Raw genomic sequence first — 23,439 nt, 5'->3', positions numbered from 1 at the left:
GGAGAGAAGGGAGCTTCAACATACACGAGTGGGGAGAGAATGGAGTTCCCGAGGAGATAAAAAATATACTGAATGGCAAAGAACCTTGACTTGAGATGCGGCTTCACGGCAGTGCGACGCATGCTGCCGTGAAGCCACACTTAAAGGCGGAATTTGCATATAACCTGCACCCCGACATTACTGCAAAATTTTTCGTGAAATTTTGCTGTGGGTTATACGCGAAAAAAAATAGGGTATGCGCATGCAGTAATGCATTGACAAATTTGAGCTGTATTCTCGAACGGTCAGTTTGGAACCACTTACGTGCACGTGACTAGCACACGATGCATTGACGGGCGACAGCATTATGGGCACTGCCCCAAGAATGCCGTCACTCATAGACACCAATGCGTCTTCCACTAGTTACGTTAAATTGAAGGCATCCTCGAAAGTGACCATTCAAGTATACCTCTATTGGCCACTTGTAGAATAAAGTTACTTATTTTCTGTTGAATCTAATATTTCAGATTCCCGATTGTTCAGACCTTTTGGTGGTCCCCGTTGAGTCCAAATTATTGGTTGGCAACTGTAGTCAAATATTTAAAATGATTGTGTTGGTGGCCAGCATGCACATTTTCGTGTTTGCCATAAAGCTTTGTCAACAAAACTTATAACTTCATGCAGAATTGGCCATTTTTATAATCAGAGAGAGAGAAACATCCCCTTCAGGGATAGTTCTTGCTGAAATGAAATAAAAGAACATTACACGAAAAGTGTGCGGCTCGCCGCAGTGCATGAATTGCAGCAGTGCCTCTCAAAACTTGTCCATCACTCAATGGTTATAGCTGTCACCGGACTTGAGTCTGCCTGCTCCGACTTTGAAAGGAACACAGGATGATGGTTAATACTTCGCACTAGGTGCACACAATTGTGACAAGGAGTGCCCTTCGATCCCAGCTGTCAAGAGAAGTGGTTTGTTCCAACTCACCTGAGTACCCATTCCGATAGGCGAGGGCCGACTCCTCGCCCGTCTGAATGTGGCGCTTGAGCGTCGACTTCTTTTCCAGCTGCATGGCCAGGGCCAGGTCTGCCTTGTGGCCATCCTGCAGAAGGCAGAATGTCATCATCATCACCCTCTTTATGGTTATCCTCGTAATTATCGTCTCATTTTTTCAAGCGAAGCTTTCTCTGCAAACCATTTTTTTTTTTGTGGCTTTGCTGATCACGGTTGCTGCTGGTTGCTGCTGCTATTTTGTCGAATGGCTCAACAGACGACAGCAGACATGATAGCAGACGTATGATAATGAGTTGGCACACATGTATAGACATCTGTACTACCGTTATAGATGTGCAAGTCAGTGGCTCTACCCTCTGTGGAATGACGCAGCAAAACAACGAATGCTACCTGAATATCCTTACTGCTAGAAAAGTTAGCCTTCAAGCACGTCATCTCTACAATAAACCAAATTGATTTCATTGGCGCTTTCTCCAATTTTTGTTCGTAGTTAAACGGTGGAGTATCCTGCCTCAATCCTATTCTCTCCTGCCAATGCCAACTGAGCCCTTTGAGATGCACCTGCTGTCACTTGAGAGCTTTGTGGCATCTGAAGGTTTTTTTTTTTAAATTCTGTGTTTCATGGTGGCACTGCGTCGTGTTTCTTCGCTACCTGGGCTGATATCGTGCTCCTTCTGCTTAAACGTCTAAGCCACATTTAGTTACCCCGAAATATTTATTTTTATTGACAAAAATTATGTGGATGTCACCATGGTGGAACACTTGCTTCATCTTCATAACAAGTTTTCCTCATTCAGGTTATTACTGCTCAAAAACAGTTGCTTTTGCAGGCAACATATTTTTGAAATCCTGAAGTAAGTTGCTGGAAAAGTGCACAGCAAAAGTTATCTTCTGTGTAACCTCTATTAGCTTTCAACAGAAAAATCCCAAATTCAATTGGTGGGCCATTAATCTGCCATTTTATTTCTCAGGATCAATTAAAGCCAGGCCAATGAAACTTGCCTGCAATGTAGATGAATGCTTCCTCTGTCTGTGGTGCAAAATTAATATTCATAGCAAGAGCTTGGATTGGCTGGCCACAAACAGTAGATGATAAGCAAAGCAAAGAATAGAATTATACGGAGGGAATCCTCACATTAAACTAATCCATATTTGCCCCTGGGTAACATCGTGAGAAACTCCACAGTGGCCACACTTGGGAAACAAACAATCACAGTAAGTGGTAATGTGATGACAGAGTGATCGCATCTGCTGGCAGTGAAATGTTTCAAATGAAGGCAACTGTGTCGGAGCCAGCCAGTCAAAGCAGCCTCGGAGAAACTTACATAGGACGGGATGAGCTTGTCCATGGCGTAGACAAACAGCGCCCCCAGAAAAAAGCCGAAGCCAACGGGAATGAATGCCAATCGGCCGTAGCCACCCGCTGACTCGGCAATCTCGATGGCAGGCGCAAGGAGGGACCAGAATGAAGCTGCCAGCATGACCTGAACACGTGAAAGCACAGAGGAAGTAACCAGTGAATAGAAGAACCGAGATTTCATTTTGGGAGGCGTTAGCACCATCACTGGCCTATCTTACGGCCACTGCAGGATAAAAGCCCCTCCCAATTAGTACCCCGGTGTTGCATCAGCTGACAATATCCTATGGCCATCTAACTAACTCTCCTACAGTCCTTGACTTCACTTTCTTCATCTTGGCCACCCATTCTGCTTCTATAACAGACTAATTGTTATCTCTTCAACGCATTTCAAGGCCTGTCAAACCCCATCACTTCATCTTGGAGTGTGTTCCAGTTATGGCCAGCGCCAGAGACAGTCTACATAGACAGCCAAGACAGCAGATAGGAAAGTGCGACTACACTTTCTTGTGTGCAGACAACTTTCCCGTCAAGTTTTCAAGCTCCCTGCATAGCAGCCATCTTGTGTGGACAGCAACGCAGCCTGTGATGTTTCCGACTACAATGCCGTCTTTGCAAAGCTGTCTTCTTTGACGGCTTCGTCAGAACTGAAATGAGACTTAAAGCGGCCATTGTCCACTTTGCCATCTACTCAGTGCCAACGGCAGGTGCTGGAGCCCAGCCTTAATCTCAAGTAGAATATCAGCCACACGTCTTCCCTATAGTCCACACTGCTGTCTTCCTGTCTCTTTACGAGCTCTTATAGTCCATAGTCTGCCACATTAATCTGTCTGTGTCCTTTTCTTAGTGCTGTGTGCGTTACAATTATCAATGCGTTCATGGGGCAATTCCAATTACTAGTTCTGGTGTACGTATCCTAACAAAATTTGTATCATACATCACTCCTGCCCACATTGGTCGCATGCACCTGATGGCAAGACCGAGAGTTGGCTAGGTTTTCTGCAACAGAATTCGAAAGACTGCCGAGCACACATGTGACCTGTACCTTGAATGAATGAGTTGTGCTAGCCACCGTCTGTGCTCCATTCTTAAAATCCCTCAACTGCCAATGACTTAATTCGTCATGAACTTTTCACAATTTTTGCACACGAGCATATGTGCAGTTTCCTTTAATTTTTGACAAATAAATAATACACCCATGACTTTGCTATTCCTTTCCAATGAGACCAGTAAAAATGCAAGAGGAATTCATGGTATGGACAGTGTTTAGAAAGGAATGGCACAAAATACCATGCAGGTCTGAAAACAATTCCACACCTATAATTTTTTTTCTTTTTCAATATTTGTCGTGGTAGTTTACAGGTTTAATATTATTAGCAAGGGAGCGACAGTGCTGTGCGCTGACACCTTGCCAAGCTGTCAACAAACAACAGGCACAGGACTACAAGTGGCCCTCGGCGACTGTGTTCAACTTAACACCTCGTCTTCAAGGAGTACTGGTACATACTTGCAAAGTTGTACAAGCTCTACCACATCTTTCTTGCATGTAAAATTATGACACATAGCAGGTAGTGTCAGGTAATGACACTTAGCAGAATCAATTTTATTCTACTGTACAGCTGGTCTGAGCGCGAGCGACACTACAGTGCGATATTTTCCCATTCTCCACTTGCATTGCATTCTTTGCATTGCACTTGGATTGCCTGCTGTTGTATGCTCTCTTTTTCTCCATTTTTCTAACCATTTATCCTCCCCCTATTTGCCTTTCCCCAGTGTAGGGTAGCAAACTGCATATTCCCATCTGACTGACCTGGTTGCCTTCCCCTTTGTCTCTCTCTTCATCTTTTCAGAGAACAAGCACATATGAATTATGCAATAAGTTACTTGTGACATCATAAAGTGTCAGCCCAGTCATTTGGTGACAATTCTGGTGCCCAAGAAGGCTGGGGTTTGGCTTAACGATATGTTGCCACGCACTGCAACGAACTGCTGACGCCCACCAGCTCCTTGGTCTTCACTGGTAACTTCGAAGTGCATCACCAGCTATGGCAAAGCATCAAGGTTAGCTTCAGACAGCAGAATGACGGCAGCCTAAAATATCGGCAGAGCACTTGGTCGGACTTGACCAATTTCCAGGCGCTTTGCTGCGTGCGCACACAGTGTTCCCTCTATCCCGCTTTCCACTTTCTGTTCCCCTTTCCCTTCCCCCAGTGTAGGGTAGAAAACCGGGTGCTCGTCTGGTTGACCTCCCTGCCTTTCCTCTCTATGGTCTCTCTCTCTCTCTGGTACCCAAGAAAGACATCTTTTTTTAGAGGCTCGATTCTCCATTGCTGCTTTAAAGGAACACTAAACAGAGACACTAAAACATTTTACAATCATAAAAGCATTATTTCAAAACATTATTTTGGGAATCTTGTGGTAATAGGTTTGTTACTAAATGGGAAAGTGAATGTCAAAGTATCCGTCTAAAAAAAAAAAATTAGCAATATCCCAGCGCCAGTATGTCAGTGTGACATCACGGATTTCAATGTATATTGTCGTACTTGTGTTTTGGTGGCTGAGCAAAAAATTCTTGGAATTTCTCAAGTTCAGTCGTCAACTATTTTGGAATACAATTTAGTCAACCGTTACTGATAAAAAATAAACTAGGCCCGAGCAGACAATGTCAAAATATATGACATGACGGCAAGCTATTGCGCAAAATTCAAGGCTGCATCACCACGTCTCTTCGGCTCTTGGATCTTTTCTGGCTTGCCATGACTCTTCTGACGGTAAGAGTGCTTTTTTTTTTTATTGCAGAACAGTTATCTGCTAATGCTGCTCAACTTCTTTTTTTTTCTTTAGTGTCCCTTCAAGAAAAATGCAGGAGGGTTGTTTCGATCATCGAAGAGTATGATTCAGTCGATACACTAGTAGTGTCACTGGGTGATCCCTTTAACCAGTCAGTATAAAAGTACAACAGCAACAACAATGACAAAAAATGATAGCAGCACGTTCATTTGAGCTGGTTTGTGCATCCTGTCAAACAGCAGATTGTTTGGACAGCATGACACAGGACGAAGACTGTCCAGCACCTCTTTTCTTTGTCCTTTGTCGCACTGTTAAAAGAAACTGCTGTCAAACAACAAAGAATTTCGTTGCTGATCAGGCAGCAAAATGATAATGCACAGCTTCCAACTTACCCCGGCGGCGAATCCAAGGCTGCCATCTAAAATTTTTCGCTGCGGAGACACACAAACAGAAAAAGAATCAGACAGCTGACCCATAACTGCAAGTTTCAACCCAAATAAGAAGCATATAATAAGAACAAGAATATTACTGTTACGGTCCCTGATGGGAGTGACAGCAATGACAAATAAATATATATATATATATATATATATATATATATATATGCTTTAAAGATGCAACAGACACAACCAATAGTAAACAATGTCCATGTACTGTTACGTCACTCTACAGTTTCTGCGACTGCAATTAAACCTAAAAAAAACATTCTGATTACTTGCAACATTCATACAGCCATTGTTCGTGCCTCCTGATGACCTCGTCATATCTATGCCATTATGTTTTTGTTATTTACCACTAAGTGCACGTGGGTCAAGAAATCTTTAAATAGGAGATGACAAGGGCAGGAGCTATAGAGTATCACAATGGGTTAGACATGCTGCAGAGAAACCACGTAAGCTTTAAAGTAAATAGCCAATGAAGAAGAATATGGCTTGCTCTTGAGTCCAAAAATTTGTCACTGAAAATGAAAAGATTGGGTAAGATCTTCCTTTTAAAAAGTTGCAACTACCAAAGGAAAAATATTGGCACAATTATGCCTTTGAAGACGAAACTCACAATATGGAATTGTGATGCATGTTCAATACGATTGGTCAATTGATCGCTTGACTAAAAGGCTGCTCCTTTGTTATCCTTCTCACGGCCAAAGCCAGATGGTAGCACTGCACTGGCACGACTAGGTTCGACAAATATCAAAATGTCACCCTTCTTAAAAACCTTCCCAAATGTTCTTAACAGCTGTCATTCTCAAACGGCAGACGTCTGTCACCGCCCTCAAGAAATGAACTATGACGAGAGCTGCCACTGAGGCATCCTGAAATATGACATCATTGAGAGTGTCACAGTTTTCAAGCCGTAATTTTAGGTTAGAGCCGTTGCCCCATCCGTCAACGTCTCGCTTATGCAGCGTGCATGACAGAAAATGTTGCAAAGCTAGGAAGAAGTGAACTCGGCGAAGGTTAAAAATAGGTCTTTGTCCTACTACACAATCCAGCAATTCTGATCCCGAGCTTTTTAAAAGAATACCAATGTATATACTCGAAATTGCGGAAATTCTTGCCAGACACTTCTAGTGCATACAACGATCATACTAAGCAGTTGTGAAGGTTGCAAAACACTCAGATTTAATTTGATACTAAAGTTGGTCTTGAAATGCAAAACCTGGCGTCATCAGCATTCTCGTGGTGCCACTACACAGGGCAAAATTTGCTGACATTGTGAAGCAACGAAGCTAGGTATGATGACACTGCTCACAAAGAAATATCCAAGCGTGCTGCATGTGTTACTTTTAGCTGTGCTCACATGTGCCGACTGCATCGTTCACAGGAACAAAGTGAGCCAGTAGTGTGCTGCGATGTCAAAATGCATCAATTTCCTGGATACCAAAGCTAAAGCAAGTGTGCAGAAGGAAGTGCAGACGGCACTTCTGCTCTTTCTTAAACTTCATGGAGGACACAGGGCTTCATAATTGCATTGTGTTGTAAAGGCGCATAGCTTGAAGTAGTTACCTCAGGACGACACCAGACGGGGATAGAGCTCCCTCGTGCGGTTCATTTATAGGTTTTGTTGCTTCAAGCATAATTTTGTATCTGGCCTCCTTGCTGCATTACTCTCTGGTAACATGTGCAAAACGCCCCTGCGTGTTCACAACAAACCTTAGTTGGAAGTTAGCACTCGTTCCAGTTGAGTGTCGTCTTCTTGTTACTGCTCCATGCTTACGGTCTTACAAAACAATGAAACACCAACTGACCCCAACCCACTCTGCTACAATTCTAATTCGCAGCCACATGTAGCAAAGTCTATAGCAGAAGGGCGACCCAGTGAAAGAACAGCACAGTCCAAGCTCATTACAATGAAGACGCATCTGACACGATATACCTTTGTTATATCCTATATTCGTTATAAAAATATGTTGGTTACATACTGATATCGGCGAGAAATACTTCAGATTTCGTTGGTTACATCCAATAATTCATTATATCGAGGTTTGACTGTATTATAGTAGTTAACCATTTGTCCACTCCGATGCTTACCAGTATTTTTCAATAGTTTAGAAGCCTTGTAGCTTCATTTAACACAGAAAAAGCAAAGACAAGTCGAACCTGTCATGTCAGTGTTCCTCTAACTAAGCAATGTCCAATCCAAATCAAGGAAAATTAGAACAACTTGTTCAACTTTATTTTTGGTCCTGTGGAATACACTAGTAAAAAAAAAGCAACAAACAATGAAATGTTACTTGAGAAAATAGCTAATTAGTACATCAACGAATTAATTAGTAATAATTTTCCTGTACTATCCACAACTGAAACATCACTCCAGCGCAATCCAAATGCGGCTGTGCACTAGGTACCTCATGCTTAAATAAAAATTCAGAAGCGCCAAACATGGCGAAGCATACATAATATGCTGGGCATTACCGGACTAAAATTACAAGCAGGTTTTCCCCGAGAAGCTTGTCTTGATGGCTGCCAGAGGTACACCCCCTTCCTGTCGCCTTGTTGCCACTGTCGCAGACCTCTCATCAATCACATGGTCAAACCAAAACTTCTAAGTAGCGAGCTTCACTTGAGGTTGCAATCGTTACAGCATTCACAAGGGTTTTGTGAGAGTCCTATTCGCAAATTAGCTATATATTTCTGAGTGCTGTATATTACATCAACGTTGCCCACATTGAAGTTTCAATATATGAAGCTTGCAGCAGTGTGATATCGTTCTTATTACTTAGTTACAAAGTGTAAGCTTGACCTTCCATTGTATTTTCTACTTTGCAATTTTCAAGGACTAGTAAAAGAACTGATTGCCTGTATCGAAAATCTACACCACACAATAAGGAAATTTTAACTTTTTTTTTTTAATTTGCAACAGACCTCATCCAAGTTCAGTGCAGTGAGTGCCTAAAAAAATTACCTCTTCTGTCCATGTAAACTTCAACAAAGTTCACACTATCCATTAAAGCAAGGAACGTTTTTCTCTGCCAACATGTTTTATTATTATTTCATATTTCCACTCGTGCTGTTCTACAGGAACACAGGGTGGCAAGAGGAAAGAACATTGCATATAGAAATATTTGCTTGAATAAAATTTTAAGCTAAAGACTGTAAATTAAATATAAAGAAGAGAGAGGAGTGCATCTATTTCAAAGAAAACAATAAGAACTTACAATTTAATTATAACTTGCAAGTGAATAAGCTACTGCCAAGTGGTCCACAACTTCATTATTCCTTCACAATGCGATCTTCATCTTGCTGAATATTACGGGTGATAATTCCGATGTCCAATTCCAATTATGAGGAAGCTCTGCCTCACAGTCTCCAATCTAATGCGTAGGAGCAGAAAGAAAGTATTTTTTTCGGCATCCACTGCAATGATTTTAATGTTTGATTAAGCATTTGAAGGAAAAGGTTTATATTAACTGAATGTGGTGGCTAAATTGTTGTATTAGGCCATCAATTAAAAAATGTTGAAAGTCTCAAGCTTTAGATCTAACGAGGCCTTGAACTTACCACTGAGCGACAAGGAACGAAATCACTGTTCTCTGAACTGCACTTATGAACCGTAATTTTATCTGTTTTTAGTGCAGAGTTAGAGATTAGTAAACTTTATGGTTCAGTCTTTTTTTCTCCCAACTTGGGACAACTTTTTTTAAATGCTGATGTCTAACCAGAATCACACTTTTTTTTTTTACAGTTGGTAGACCTTTAGCTTTACATCTTAAGTTCAAGAAATTTCGTACAAATCAGTTCAAGGAGAGCATTTCTCCATAGGACCTGGTGGTATGACAGACATTCCATGTGAGTATGACAGAAATGCAAATCTAGACCTGCTTTTTGTGCTGGAGAACTGAGCTTCTCGACTTCACTTGACATGCGACAGTACAAATGTCTAGCTGCCCACTTTTCTGTAAGAAGCAATAAGCCATGTCGAGACCGCATACCGTAATGCTGTAATGACATTCCGTAATGACAATCCGTAATGCTGTAATGGCATTCCGTAATGCCATTCCGTAATGCCGCAATGACATTTCACTGTGCACCTGCTAAAGAAGCCGTAGCTTTTCAGAAGTTGAATTCATTGTGCTGTTAGGTCTCCGAAGCATTTATCACGCTGCAACAATTAAGGACATGTCACAACAACAACCAAAAAATTGTGTTAGGTACTTGGGATAACAATACACAAGTAGGCGCTGTAATTAAAATCCATTGCCTACTTTCGACTCAACACCCATGAGTGACGACATTCTTGTACAATACAATATATAAACTTATTTTAAATGCGCCAAAGGTACATATGGGGCAGTGGATGGAAACAGACAATGGCTACATGAAAAACAGAAAAAAGCATATTAGGAATACAATAAAAGCGAAATAATAGAATGCAAAACTCTGCACCGTATTGAATTCTAATAGAAAAATGAACGCCAGTTACATGTTCACAGACATAAATCAGATACAATGACGCACAAGAAAAACAAAAATACAAAGAAAATTGACTGTCCTGAGACTGTAAAGCACCGTATATACACTAGCAAGGATAGTAGCATGAGTGATCAAGAGTGCTGCCAGTAAATATGGTGTGTTCTTGAACATAAGCACCTTTCCCAAAGATTCAAAGGATATTTATTACACAAATCTAAGCTTTCGAATGTGCAGTGCCAGTGTTCGAATCTGAGGTTGCAGTGGCGTCCTTTGGATTCTGAGGTGAAAGGCACGTAGAGAATGACACACATACGAGAAATGCGCACACACGCAGGGCGCCTTGTATGTGTATCCCTCTGTAGGGTCCGAGGTTAGGTCTACAGCAAAAATGTTGCAGTCAGCAAGTGAAAGGCCTGAAAACTGTTCGGACCGATGACGGGAGCCAACGAGGCTGATTTTTATACTTCTTGTGCCTCGCACTGCGAGGTCACAAGACATGCACGCCGGAGCGTGCCACATATAAAAGGTGGCCGAGAAGGATGACATGATGATGGCTGCTAGACCTTTTATGTGTGTCGTCGTCCATGCGCCTTTCACCTCAGAATATGCTAAACCAACATGCCCAGTTTCTTATCCTAACGTTGAATTTCGAGTGGCAAGCAGTAGCTTGCAAAGCAGATAACACTTCATGCATTTAAAACGAGACAAGACAAGCATGTGCCGCATGGTCACCTGTGCATGTATTTTCCATTGTTTTTTTCTATGCAGAACCTATGTGACTACCTCCAGCTGCTTGGCAGTTACACTGCATTTGAAAGCGGCTGTGATTATTCAACTTGCACAAGTATCACTGGGTTTGGTAACAAATAAGCGTTCAACAACACTGAAACACTCGAGATGGGAAGACAACAGTGTCACTCAGAATGCAAACCTCAGCAGTTTGTGCACTTTAGTTCACAGTATGTTACAGTAATAGTAAAAAGGAAAGTTGGAGAGCCTGTGTGCTGTGTAAAGCCGATATCTCATGGTGTTGTAGAGTTACAGAATGGGTGTCCAAAATAAAAAAAAAAGAGGAAAAGCAATGACGGATGGCAAAGGGTTAGGTAGTACGACAAGATTTGTGGGCACAGGTTGGATACGGGGATAATCAGAGATCTTGGCAAAAAGTGCTCGCCCTACAGTGAATTTGAGAGGTCGTGATCACGATGGGAGGATAAAGAGCTTCTCCCCGAAACCAGGACACTCGACCACAGTGTGCAAGGACAGAATGGACCGAACGCAAGAATGGAGTAAAGTCGAGAGAGTATTGCTGAATTCTTGCGTCATAGCAGGGAGAATGTGTTCATCATTATCAGCAGCAGCAGTAGGAGTCTACTGCCACTGCAGGATGAAGGCCTCTCCCATAGATTTCCAATAACCTAGCATGTTGCGCCAGCTGATGCAACTTGCAAATTTACAAACTTTTTTCACACCGCCTAGTTCTCCGCTGCCCTCAACTGTGCTTCCCTTCTCTTGGCACTCACTTTGTAACTCTGATAGCATACCAGTTATCTGCCTTAAGAATTACGTGGTCCGTCCAGCTTTATTTCTTTCTCTCAACGTCAACTATAATTTCGGCTACCCTGTCTGCTCTCTAAGCTGCACTGCTGCCTTCCTGCCTCTTAATGCTATGCCTAACATTTTTTGTTCCATTGCTCTTGCATTGCCCTTAACTTCTCAAGTTTTTCTAAGGGTTAACCTCCAAGTTTGTGCTCCATATGTTAGTACTGGTAGAATGTGATGATTCGACACTTTCATTGTCAAAGGATAGCGGTAAGCTGCTGGTCATGACATGGTAATGCCTGCTGTTTGTGCTGCAACCTATTTTTGTTCTTAGTTTCCCCTTACGATCAAGGTCCCTTGCAATTAATTGGTCTAGATAAGCATGGTCTTGCACAGATCCTAGGGGCTGATTGCCAATCATGAATTCCTGTTTCCTTGCCAAGCTATTGAACATTGAATTTCAGTAACAATAACGTCTACTATTTCAAACCTTTTGTGATGCATTAACTCGTTTTTCAAACGTAAATGTTTGCAAGGAGGCTGCTTTGTGTCTACACTACCTGAATCTAAGCTTTCTATGTGGACCAAATGTTTGTTGCAGATGGCTTTTAAGATGCCAGTTTAGAATACACATATGATGGGCAACTGTCGCTCAGAAATTAATTTCGTGTTCCCTTTCGTAGTGCTCCCAACTGCACACTTGACGTGCGTCTCGATGCATAAACAAGGCAATGTTAAAGATTGTTAGCAGAGGTCTTTGGACTTGATGATGGTTCATGGCAATGAATATATACATGCATTCTTCTAGAGCGCTGCAGATTCGTGTGCTAGGAAGATAGCACAGATATTCTATACACTTCTGATTGCATGTATACGTGATAAATTTTGGAAGAAGCTAGTGTCAAGAACACACACACAAAAAAGAAATAATGTTAATTTCCAACTGATAGTCAGGAAATGTCCCGTAGGATCAAGCATAAATTTTGAGGTAATGATATTTATTGCAAACCAAACAGTAGAGAGACCGGCTAGAGAAGCCTTTCAACTATAAAGAGCAGGTCAGCACCGATTAGGACGCTGTGCCTTGAGGACAGATCGAAACGTCAAATCGTCAGAAACAAAGGGCCTTCGCTTCGAACCTTAGAGCAGCACATGACTGAACTTTGTGACACCTGTGACGAAACAAACATTTTCAAAAATCCAACACGCGCCCAGCACACAAATATAAATATCACACAGAAGGTGAACAAGATGTCGCTACAAACGTGTCGGAAAAACTATTTCAAATGTCACCACCATTAAAAGCCGGCCAAGTCTAAATCGAAGGACAGCGATCAGACTTGCAATGCACTTTATCTAATACATTTCTGCTCATGTCATATGGCTTTTTAACTGTGCCATAGAATAATTTTTTGTTGTTGCAATTTTGTACGTGCAGGACATTCAGTGTCTTCTGGCCTTTGTAAGCTTGAGAACACACGAAACCCAGGATATAACAGTGCCCTGTTGGGGTGGGGAGGTTTAGAGTAAGTAAAGACATTTATTTACCGCTTTAGTTGCTAGGGGTGAATGTTCAGAGCTCTCACACAAAAGCCATGTTCACAATGAATGCCACTATCATGAGCCTATTTCATACACACTGCCGGACAAATGACCATCCCAGCAATTTCCAATTATCCCGGGTCTTATGTCGCCCTACTCTATTTTAGGCCTGCAAATCTCATTTCATCCCACCAATGAGCTATATCCTGTCCTCTAGCGCATTTTTAACAGGGATAAGCGGGCTAGTTGGTGGTCGTTATTGGAATGCATCATGTAACCGCACAAAAACGTGGCACAAAAACGTGGCAAAAACGTGGCACAAAAACGTAGCGCATTTCCCTTCCCTCGGCACTTATTCTGTTGCACCAAGATATCACCGGCTATCTGCTCTATACATTATGTGGCCTGCCCGGCTCCATTTGTTACTCTTAATCTGAACTACAATACTGGATATCCCTGTCTGCTCTGCAATCCAGACTGCTGCATTCCTGTCTCTTATTAATGTCCTACCAATCATTTCTTTTGTCCGACAGCTCATAGTGGAGTCCTTAGCTTCTCATGATTCTCTTGTTATTGTGCAAGTCTCCACTCGCTAGGTTAGCACAGGTAGAATACAAAGACTGTACACTCTTCTTTTCAGCTACTATGGTTGTTACTGTTCACGACATGGCAGTCATGACAATGAATGCATGGTCGTAAAACAGTTTCTTACATATGATGCACGACATCTCCGTGACACCTAGCACTGAGGATCATCAAAAGCCAGATTTGTGCAACTGCAAATCACGCTTGCAACTCATCAAAACGCATATACACAGTCACAAGCTCACAGGTGTGCTTGCCACCATGAAAGCAGACCTTCTTTTGTTTAATTCTATACATACACATGGGTTTTCTTTGACTGACTGATGGGAGAAATGATTGACTGGGCCTCAACATCGCAAAGCAACACAATAATATAAGAGACGATTTACTAAAGATCACCAGAGTAACTTTGACCCCCTGGGTTTCTTTTGATGGAATCATCACTCATTTTGCCTTCCAGACTGGGGCATTACATTTACATACATATACTGTTACCTCGATAATGTGAGACAGCGCAGAATGGGCACAAGAAATACATAAAGATAATCACGGCATGCAGACTACACATACAACTGCATTGCCTGAAAGTGCAGTGAAAAAAAATTGAAGAAAAAATTATGCAGTGCTGATAAACAATGTGATTAAGCAATTCCTGAGCAAATGAGAGGAGCGTGAAGTGTGAATGTGTAACACAAAGTAAAAAAAAAATCACTTGTGGGTTATGACAGTAGCGCAAAGAACACTGTAAAGATAGATGCAGTTCAAAGGTAGTCATAGCAAGAATCGTGGACGTAGAAGTGTTAATGAGAAAGAAGAAAGTAAGGACACAATAAGGCATGATACAAGAAAGTCTTTAATAGAAAATTTATCACAGCAGAAAATTTAAATTCAAGGCAAAGGGGAAACTTGTGGGAGATGTGCTATCAGTTTGGATTGGTTTCAGTTTATTGGTTTCAAGTGCACAGTGGTGTCATTTGCAAACATGGAAAAGGAGGCCTCTGAGTGACAATGAGTTATGACAATGAGTTTATTATCATCATCATCATTATTGTTATTAGTATTACACATTAATATAATTACAAAGGAAGCGTAATACAAAAGCAGCTCCCAAAGTGAAGCACTGTGATTGGGCCTGCTGTGACGACAAAAATCAAAGCTTAATTAGAACAGCAGCTGAACAATGTGGTTAAGTACAGAATAGGTAACAAATATAAACAAGCAAATACTGAACAGGGGAAAAGTATCGGGATCAAAACAGGAAAACCAAATATGTAAGAGGACCAGAATACAGCATCTTCTGCTATGCACTATGAGGCGCCTACCTTCGGCAATTGTATAAAACTTGTGGCGCCCACAGTGTGGAACGGCAAGCCATTCTAATGCGCTGTAATCAAGTCTTATCAGCTATGCGGGGTTTTGCTCCATGACAACCGACTCGGGCAATCAATTCCAGTCGTCAAATGTGCTTGGAAGAACGCTTTTGTGAGAAGAGTTAAAGCCCGCCTGCGAGCTCGCGTAATGAGCGAATGCATTAACTATGACAACAAAGCACTTGCGAGTAGAGTCGCCTAGCGAGCAGCGCACACCGCAAGTGACGATTTCATGTGCCGTCGGTAGTACATGCCTGAAGCACGCAAGTCGAACGCAGCAGCAGTGCGAAATCGATCGCAATGTACCGGTCCCTTCCTTCTTTTATTCGACAGTTTCCGGTGCACACGTTACGGTCGTAAAGCGCCCACTGTGAGATGAAAGCAGCACGCTGGTCACGAGGCCGCCGTCATCGGCAGCACAGCCTACGATAGCGAGATCCGATACAGTTAAGAAAGCACGCCCGATTAGCGCGTCGGATTGCGCGCAACGCCAACTTTAGACGTCAATTACGCGTTCTTCGGACACAACCGTACGAAGCCGGAAAGCGCAGCTGGCCCAAGCCGCGCACTGAACCATTCGCGACAACGGGCACGCACGGAGGAAACAGCTGTTTGAGATCGCCGCCGATCCGCTGGTGAAGCTGTCGCAGACTCTCACCTTGGTGGAATTGAGTACGAAGACGAGTGCGGCACCGGCCGCGGTCATTCCCCAGGTGAAGAGCGTCCCCAGGACGGCCTGGTTGAGGGGCGACACTCCGTGTATCATGGCTAAACGGGCGTAGTTAACGGAGAACGTCTCCGTTCACGTACGCGAACTGTGAACACACGCGGAACGCCGCAAGCTACGAGGCCGCCATGCGATAATGGATGGATGTTATGAGTGTCCCCTTTGGAACGGGGCGGTGGCTTGCGCCACCAAACTCTTGCTACTATGCTGCCTAATATCCTACCTTGGTTAATCAATGAGAAACAAAAAAAAAGACACTATGAACTACCACGTCCAAATTTTCTGATACCCTATTGCGAACTGTGCTTTTGTACGTCTCCGTCTTTTGTCGTTTCCCTACTTTTCTTCCACCAATCCTCCAATCGCCTCTTACTGATGTCTATTGCGGACCTGTTTGCTTTACCACTGCTCCCGCTGAACCCAAGGGCTTCAAGGAGGCCAGTGGTGCCTAAATCGACCGCTGGATAGACGTCTTCACATTCTAATAAAATATGCTCCGTCGTTTCCCTAGCTTTACCGCAGCAAGCACATGCTTCTTCTTCCTTCTTATATCTCGCTTTATAGGTGCGTGTTCTAAGGCATCCCGATCTCGCTTCGAAAAGTAATGAGCTTCCCTTTGAGTTATCATAAATGGTTTCTTTCCTAATTTCGTTTTTTCCCCTTAAGTAGTTACTCATGGCAGGTTTCTTTTCCATTGCCGCCACCCATGAGATTAATTCAGCCTCTCTGACTTTCCGCTTGACCTTCTTTGTTGCTGTGTTGCCCACCCCACAGGCCGCATACTTGCTGGTAAGCTTCCTAGTTCTTTTCCTCCACTGTGAATCAATGTTTTGCCTGTACAGATACCTGAACACTCTCCCAGCCCATTTACTTTCCTCCATATTCCTCAGCCGTTCTTCATACTCAATTTTACTGCGAGCTTCCCTCACTTCAAAACTAGTCCAGCCCATATCCCCTTGCACAGCTTCATTTGTAGTCTTCCCGTGAGCGCCCAATGCGAGGCGACCCACTGACCTTTGGTTCCCGTCGAGTCCTGATTGTACCCCTGATTTAAAGCAAACAACCGCATTTCCAAAAGTAAGTCCTGGAACCATTACCCCTTTCCACATACCTCGGAGGACCTCGTACCTATTGTATCCCCATAGCGCTCTGTGCTTCATTATGGCTGCATTTCTCTTCCCCTTGACTGTTATGGTTTTTTCCTGTGTTTCCATATATCCGTTGCCTTCGTTTATCCATATACCAAGGTATTTATATTCTGTTACCCGAGGTATTTCTTGGCCCTGTATCTCCACTGTCTGTTCACTGTTATCATTGAATACAATAACACCTGATTTTCTAACACTAAATTTCAAACCTAAATTGTTGGCTTCCTGTCCACAGATATTAGCCAGACGTTGCAAATCACTTTGCTTGTTTGCGAGCAACACAATGTCGTCCGCATAAAATAAACCTGGGAGTTGCTGCTCTATTACTGTACCTGCCTGTTTGTATGATAGATTAAACCCGATATTACTTCCTTCTAGCGCCCTCTCCATCCTCACCATGTACATCATAAACAGCAGCGGAGATAAAGGGCACCCCTGCCTCAGTCCCTTGTTGATATGAACTTTCTCCGCGCTCCTCCTCCCTTCCCATTCAACGCAAACAGTATTTTCTAGGTAAATCTCTCTGAAAAGCTGTATACAATCGTTACCTAAGCCTTCCCCTTCCAGAATATCCCACAAAATGCTGCGGTCTACGTTGTCGTATGCTCCTGTAATGTCCAAAAAGGCCACATACAACGGTCTGCTTTCTGCTTTTGATATTTCAATACACTGAGTAAGAACAAACAAGTTATCATCCAAACGCCTACCTATTCTAAAGCCATTCTGAAGCTCTCCCAAAATGCCATTATTTTCTGCCCATGCTTGAAGCTTTAATTTGATTGCCTGCATTGCTAGCCTGTATATTACCGATGTAATGGTCAACGGTCTATACGAGTGAATTCTGTCTTTCTCCCCCTTACCTTTATAAATTAAATTCATTCTACTTTGTCGCCAACTGTCTGGTATTCGTCTATCTTTTAAAGTTTTTTCAACTGCTTTCACGAGAGCTTCCTTACTTTTTGGTCCCAGTTCATTTATCAGCCTAACGGGAACCTCGTCTAGCCCTGTGGCTGTGCGCTTAGGAATTTTCTCTTCCGCTTTCTTCCAGTTTAAATTTGTAAGCACTAGCTCCTTTCCCCCTTGGGTCTCTTTCATGCTCTTTTTTTCTTCAAATACAACCTCGTCCTTGCCTTTGAAAGATTCGGCTGTTACTTTTTGGATGTAATTTATTGCTGCTTCTCCTTCCAGTCTGTTTTCATCTTCATCTAGGATATGTTGTTGTATTGTTGTTGACTTCCTGCCTAATGATTTTATGTGATTCCAAAATATTCTAGGTGCGGCCTTCTTTTTCTCACGTATTTCTGACAACCAACTTTCGCTTTCACCTTTTAATTTTGCTTGTACCAGTATTTGAACCATAGACTTTTTCTCCCGGTATATTTCCCATTTACTGGTTACTTCATCCTGTGGCAACTGCGCCTTCTTTGCCTGCCTGTGCTCTCGAGATGCTTTCTGTCGTTCGGCGATCGCTTCTCGTATCTCCTTGTTCCACCAGCTTTTCGGTTTCTTTTTTCCTTTCCAATGAACATGTTGTTTCTCTTTCCGTAATTCTGTCGTTACTACACTTAGAAGCTCACCATATTCCCACCCCTTACTTGGCGACTTGCCAATTTCTTCCTCCACTCTAGTGACTATATTCGCTATTTGTTCAGCGTTCAAATTTGGACTGGCCATTTTGCTTTCGTTGCTCTCTTTCCCAACTACATATCCCATTTTCAAAATGATGCGTTTATGGTCACTCCCTATGCTGCTAAACCCTTCCTCATCGATGACCATTTCTCTCAACTTATCATGAATTCCTTCTGTCATCAGACAGTAATCAATGGTCGATTGCCGGTTTCCCACTTCCCACGTGATCTGTCCTTCACACTTAAGCCCTGTATTCACGATCACGAGGTTATGTTGCTCGCAAAGGTCTAGCATTGACTTCCCGTTATTGTCGGTATAGCCATCTAAATCCTGTATGTGGGCATTCATGTCACCTAATAGGATTATCTCAGCACCATTCCCGAAACCCCTAATATCAGCGCTTATGCATTCCACTAACTCTTTATTCTTCTCTGTGCAATTTATTCCGGTCCACAAATACGTAACTCCAAGCCAAGTTTCTTTCCCACTCATTGTACCTGCTAACCAAAGATGCTCTTGACATTGTGAATTTACTCTCTTCCATTTGGCTCCCTGATGGATGAGCATTCCGACTCCCCCTCCCTTTCTTTCCGACTTAGTTCCGAGTGACGAGTGACCGACGGCGCCGCGCACCTAAGCGGCATCGCGGCGAACTAATCGCATCGTGAAATCGCACCCTTTGAAGAAGAACGCGGGGAATGCGCATTTGACTACTACCGACACGACTGAAGACTGCGCCGTTTTGGAGAAAGCCGAAAAGGACGTCCTCGTCTCCTGCTTTTTTTCCTGCAAGGTCAGGCAGCACGGCTATGGGTAGCCGAAATTAACACATTTAAGTGCAGTGTTTCTACTTCACTTTTCACTACGGCAAACTTTACCGCAGTTTACGATAATAATCTTGCGTAATTAGTGAAACGCAATCTCACCGGTTGGTATACCTACACGCGAATGAGAAGGAAATAATCTATTTGCAGTATATAACGCATGTATCCCATTGCATCAGAGTGGGTTGTTTCCAGTGGGACATTCTCCATGTGTTGAATTTCGTGTGTTCACTCATATTGCCATAAGTTTCCTGAGCAACTGATTTCTATACCAGCCGTCCCGTAAGACTATCGCTTTCAAGAAAACCTTCGCAGGAGCAAGCGAATTCACCTGCGTTACGGTGGCTAGAACCATACTTGTGTGCTGTCCCTCGCTTGAACACCAACGAAGCGTCGCAGATCGCTTTCAAGATACGGATTGCGCCAGACGTAGCCGCTGCCAGAGCACGGTTGATAAAAGTTTCGTAATGGTTTAGTGTACCTCATAAATGTTGGATGTATTTCCTTCATTTGCTGCGTCTGCCTGGTCATTTCATCTCACGTCGATATCCGCTGCGGGCTATCTACAAGGCCAGAGAACATTGTTTTTACTTGCCTCTTCTACGTCGTCTGGTGCGGGTTCCACCTAACAGTTCGGTGTTACGACCGCACTTCTCCGTTCGACGGCCCTTTCGCGGTCGTTCTCGCAATTATACGAAACACACCGGTATACTAATACGACACATCCCGCCTGCACTACGACATGCTTGCGCATAATTTAGGTAACTCCCAGAGGAGATTCTGCGTGGATTTATTTCTTTATTTTGCAATGATTTGCTAACGCCTCAGAAACACAGAAATATTAACTATATTCTAAGTAACCCATCACTATAAGTCATGGCATCATGTCCTACATACAGCACGCCAGGGCTCAGTGGTTGTAAAGACCAGCACGAAGTATCTCGAAATTGCTAATTATTTTCGGGAGTTTCACACATTTTAATGCTTGAACGCGTGCCTGATTGTAATCACTTTGTTGTTATTGTGCACGAAAGGCCCGAAAACAGTTCTTCGCGCTCGTTGCACACAGTTCTTCATTGCACCTGAATGACCTCCATCTACTTGATGGTCGCTTCGTAGGATTTATTTTCGTCATAGATGGCCGGTTCGAACAGGTGAAGATCTTCACCTGTTGGGCAGCAAGTACAGTTTCCCATGTTGTTGTTGTTGTTGTTGTGGCCTGTGATGCATGTGGCTCCTACCCACGATGGGGGATTGGCCAAGAGATGGGTGGATTATTCGAAATTATTATGCCTGTAAAAGCGAGCACTTCATCCGGCACTTCATCATCGTCGTCTGCTACCTCCGACACGCACCATATTCATAGTGCGGCAAACATATTTGAGTTCTTGATACACGGACTTTTTCGCTATCGGAGTCCCATTGCCCCCAAGTACAGCAATTCAGGCTGATTTATCACCTCTGGAGTAATAATAAAGAAAAAAAGAAATCGGAAGCTACTAGAAGCAAGAGCGCCCTCGATGCACTTTCAGCCCATGCAGAGCCCTTGACGACCACTGAGCCTTGGTTGTTCTATATTAAGGACACGCTCATCATGGCGGACCGCGGATTACGCGCAAATGAGAGGCAAAAGCTCCCGATATACATAAACTTCTAAGCATGTTAGAAGCAACATACAATATTACGAGCGCTACCGAGACAGTAATAATTGAGTAAAACAATGAAGGGACGTGGCTACTGCTGCAGTCATTTCCTTCGCCTTCCATCACTTTGCATTCACCGCTAGTGTGTTCTGAGGAAGACAAGCAGGAAGAAACTGCTGCCTATGCTGGCATCATCATCATCATCATCATCATCATCATCATCATCATCATCGTCATCAATGCTGGCGGAGATGTATCAAGAATAGCTCAAGTTCTTCCTCGAGTTTTCTAAGTATTTCTCTTCGTGTTCTTTTTATCGGGCACCAGGACCGAAAGGGCTAAAGTCGTGTTTCTGACGTAAGTCGAATGCGCAGATAAACGCGCAATAGTTTATCGGACCGGAAAGCAACGCAATACTTTATAAGTTATGTGACATGCTGTATACGTCTCAGCTAGAGCAACTTTACAGCAGCAAGGAATAAAAATTTGCGCAGCAGATTTGACCAATATTTGGAGCTAAATTTATGATTTCACTCTTTTCGGATCGAAACACTGGGTATGATGCTGTTTTGGTTCGAAAATTATAGAAAACGACTTTCAAAAGCGGTACGATGTGATTTCAGTAGAAAAGGCTTTAAGCATTGGTAATAAGGGGCACTGCTATGCTCCATGAACACTGTAAATAATATATTGAGAGTGCATAGTTCGTCTTGAAAGCATAAGCAGCTTTCTTTGTATTCTCTCACAGGATTTCTTTAATGCGAAGCGTTATTTGCGAACTTCAGGCGCTTTGAATCCATCCATCCATCCTCCTACGTAGTGATGCCATCGTGGTCATTTCTTCAACTGGATATATATCAGAAGAGGCATGCGGTGGCACGACATGCGTGCATACATGTCATATTTGTCATGACGTATATGTCATGAAATAAATAGTGTGAATGACATGATGCCGTCGTGGTCGTTTCTTTAATTCAATATATATGATGATATTGAACGAAATACATGCATGACCTGACATGAATAATAACGTGCAGGACTGGCACAACCGTTGACAAATGGCCTTGAACCCTAACAAGTGCAAATTTATTTCGATTTCCCGCCGTCGTAATCCTTATCTCTCTACTTACACAATTGCAAACGTCCCAGCAGAATCAGTTCTAGCTTATAAGTACTTAGGCATAACCCTGTCCCACGACCTTTCCTGGAATGCGCATGCGACTAACGTAATCACCCGGTACGTTAGTGCCAAAGGAAAGGATTACTGGAAGAGTAAAATTCAAGCCAGGGTTTCGGAAGGGTCCTTCTAAAAATATTTTCCCTTGAATAATGAACCAGCGACTTGTTGTAAAGAAGTGTTGGAGATGTTCACTCTGATTGCATAAAGGACACAGAGGTGATTTAGCGAGACCAGACCTGTGGAGGTAAAAGTTCAGTTACTTCATTTTTTTTTATAGTGGAGCACCATTTGTTGTCCCAAGGAAAATTGAGATGCCGGAAATCAGGTGTTGACAATGATGATTTGGAGAGGTTATTCATAGTAGTATATTTTCCGATTTGCACCGCATGCAATGATGAAGGCTGACGTTGCAATTGGTAAAATGGGCATTACAGGACCATCATGGGATGCTACTGCGAGTACATCAGGCATATTCATTTAAAGCTAGAACTTTGTGGCCTGCAGCCCCCGCACTAAAAGATGCGACCGAAATACCTTGGGACGAGAGAAGAGACTGCTTGTAACGAATTTGACTACAGTAAACTCTCAGTTGTACGAACGTCGGTTTATCGAATATTTCAGAATAACGAACTTTTTAAAAATCCCCGGCAGTTTTCTTATAGATTCTATGCAAAAATGTTTCACTTAAACGAATTTCGGAACAGTCAATATTTCAGTTGAACGAACTTGCTCAAAGGACCAAGGCTTATTTTTGTCATCAGCTGGAGGTCGATAGCAATACTTTGTTTGAAGACTATGCAGAGTGTGACAGTGCACTGATTACCTGTGCTGGACAGACGGATCTGGAGGTTGTTTTCAGTGTTCGTCCTGAAGAAGAAGAGTGCGATGAAGAAGAGGCAACTGCCGAGCCAGTTTCAAGCCCTATAACTCTAGCTGAAGTTGTAGGGTACATTGGAAAGTTGAGAGACTTTGTGTCTCAACAGCAAGCTGTGCCAGAAGAAGTGTACAAAAACATTGACTCTTTGGACAGTTTTGTTACTTCCTGTGCTTTAAAAGTACAACTGCAGAAGAAGATTACAGATTTTTTTTCTAAGTGAGAAAGGCAGCATTATAACTGTTATGAACCTTGTACTTGTTGATATCTACAAATTCCATTTCACATATTTCTAACACTATGGATGCCATGTCTTTTGCT

At 42.8% G+C, this 23,439-nt stretch overlaps 1 protein-coding gene across 3 annotated transcripts in view; it reads right to left on the bottom strand.

Moving 5' to 3' along the window:
• Positions 1 to 23,198, bottom strand: part of Zip48C (Zinc/iron regulated transporter-related protein 48C) — a 58,861-nt gene extending 35,663 nt beyond the window's left edge. The window contains exons 1-4 of one of the 3 annotated variants that reach the window (XM_075702110.1): positions 23,068 to 23,198; positions 5,534 to 5,572; positions 2,320 to 2,478; positions 968 to 1,082 (exon numbers count right to left, since the gene is read on the bottom strand). In XM_075702110.1, the coding sequence (XP_075558225.1) occupies positions 968 to 1,082; positions 2,320 to 2,478; positions 5,534 to 5,572; positions 23,068 to 23,196 (442 nt within the window). In that variant the 5' untranslated portion in view covers positions 23,197 to 23,198. Of the gene's footprint in view, positions 1 to 967; positions 1,083 to 2,319; positions 2,479 to 5,533; positions 5,573 to 6,197; positions 6,300 to 15,751; positions 15,952 to 23,067 lie in introns of those variants that run through there. The other 2 variants (XM_075702111.1, XM_075702112.1) reach the window with 2 other exon arrangements.
• Between the last annotated feature and the right edge of the window lie 241 nt (positions 23,199 to 23,439).

The sequence above is a fragment of the Dermacentor variabilis genome, chromosome 8, assembly GCF_050947875.1.
Source record: "Dermacentor variabilis isolate Ectoservices chromosome 8, ASM5094787v1, whole genome shotgun sequence".
Lineage (NCBI taxonomy): Eukaryota > Metazoa > Arthropoda > Arachnida > Ixodida > Ixodidae > Dermacentor > Dermacentor variabilis.
The sequence above is the reverse complement of the archived record's forward strand: the minus strand, read 5'-3'. Positions and strand labels throughout refer to the sequence as shown.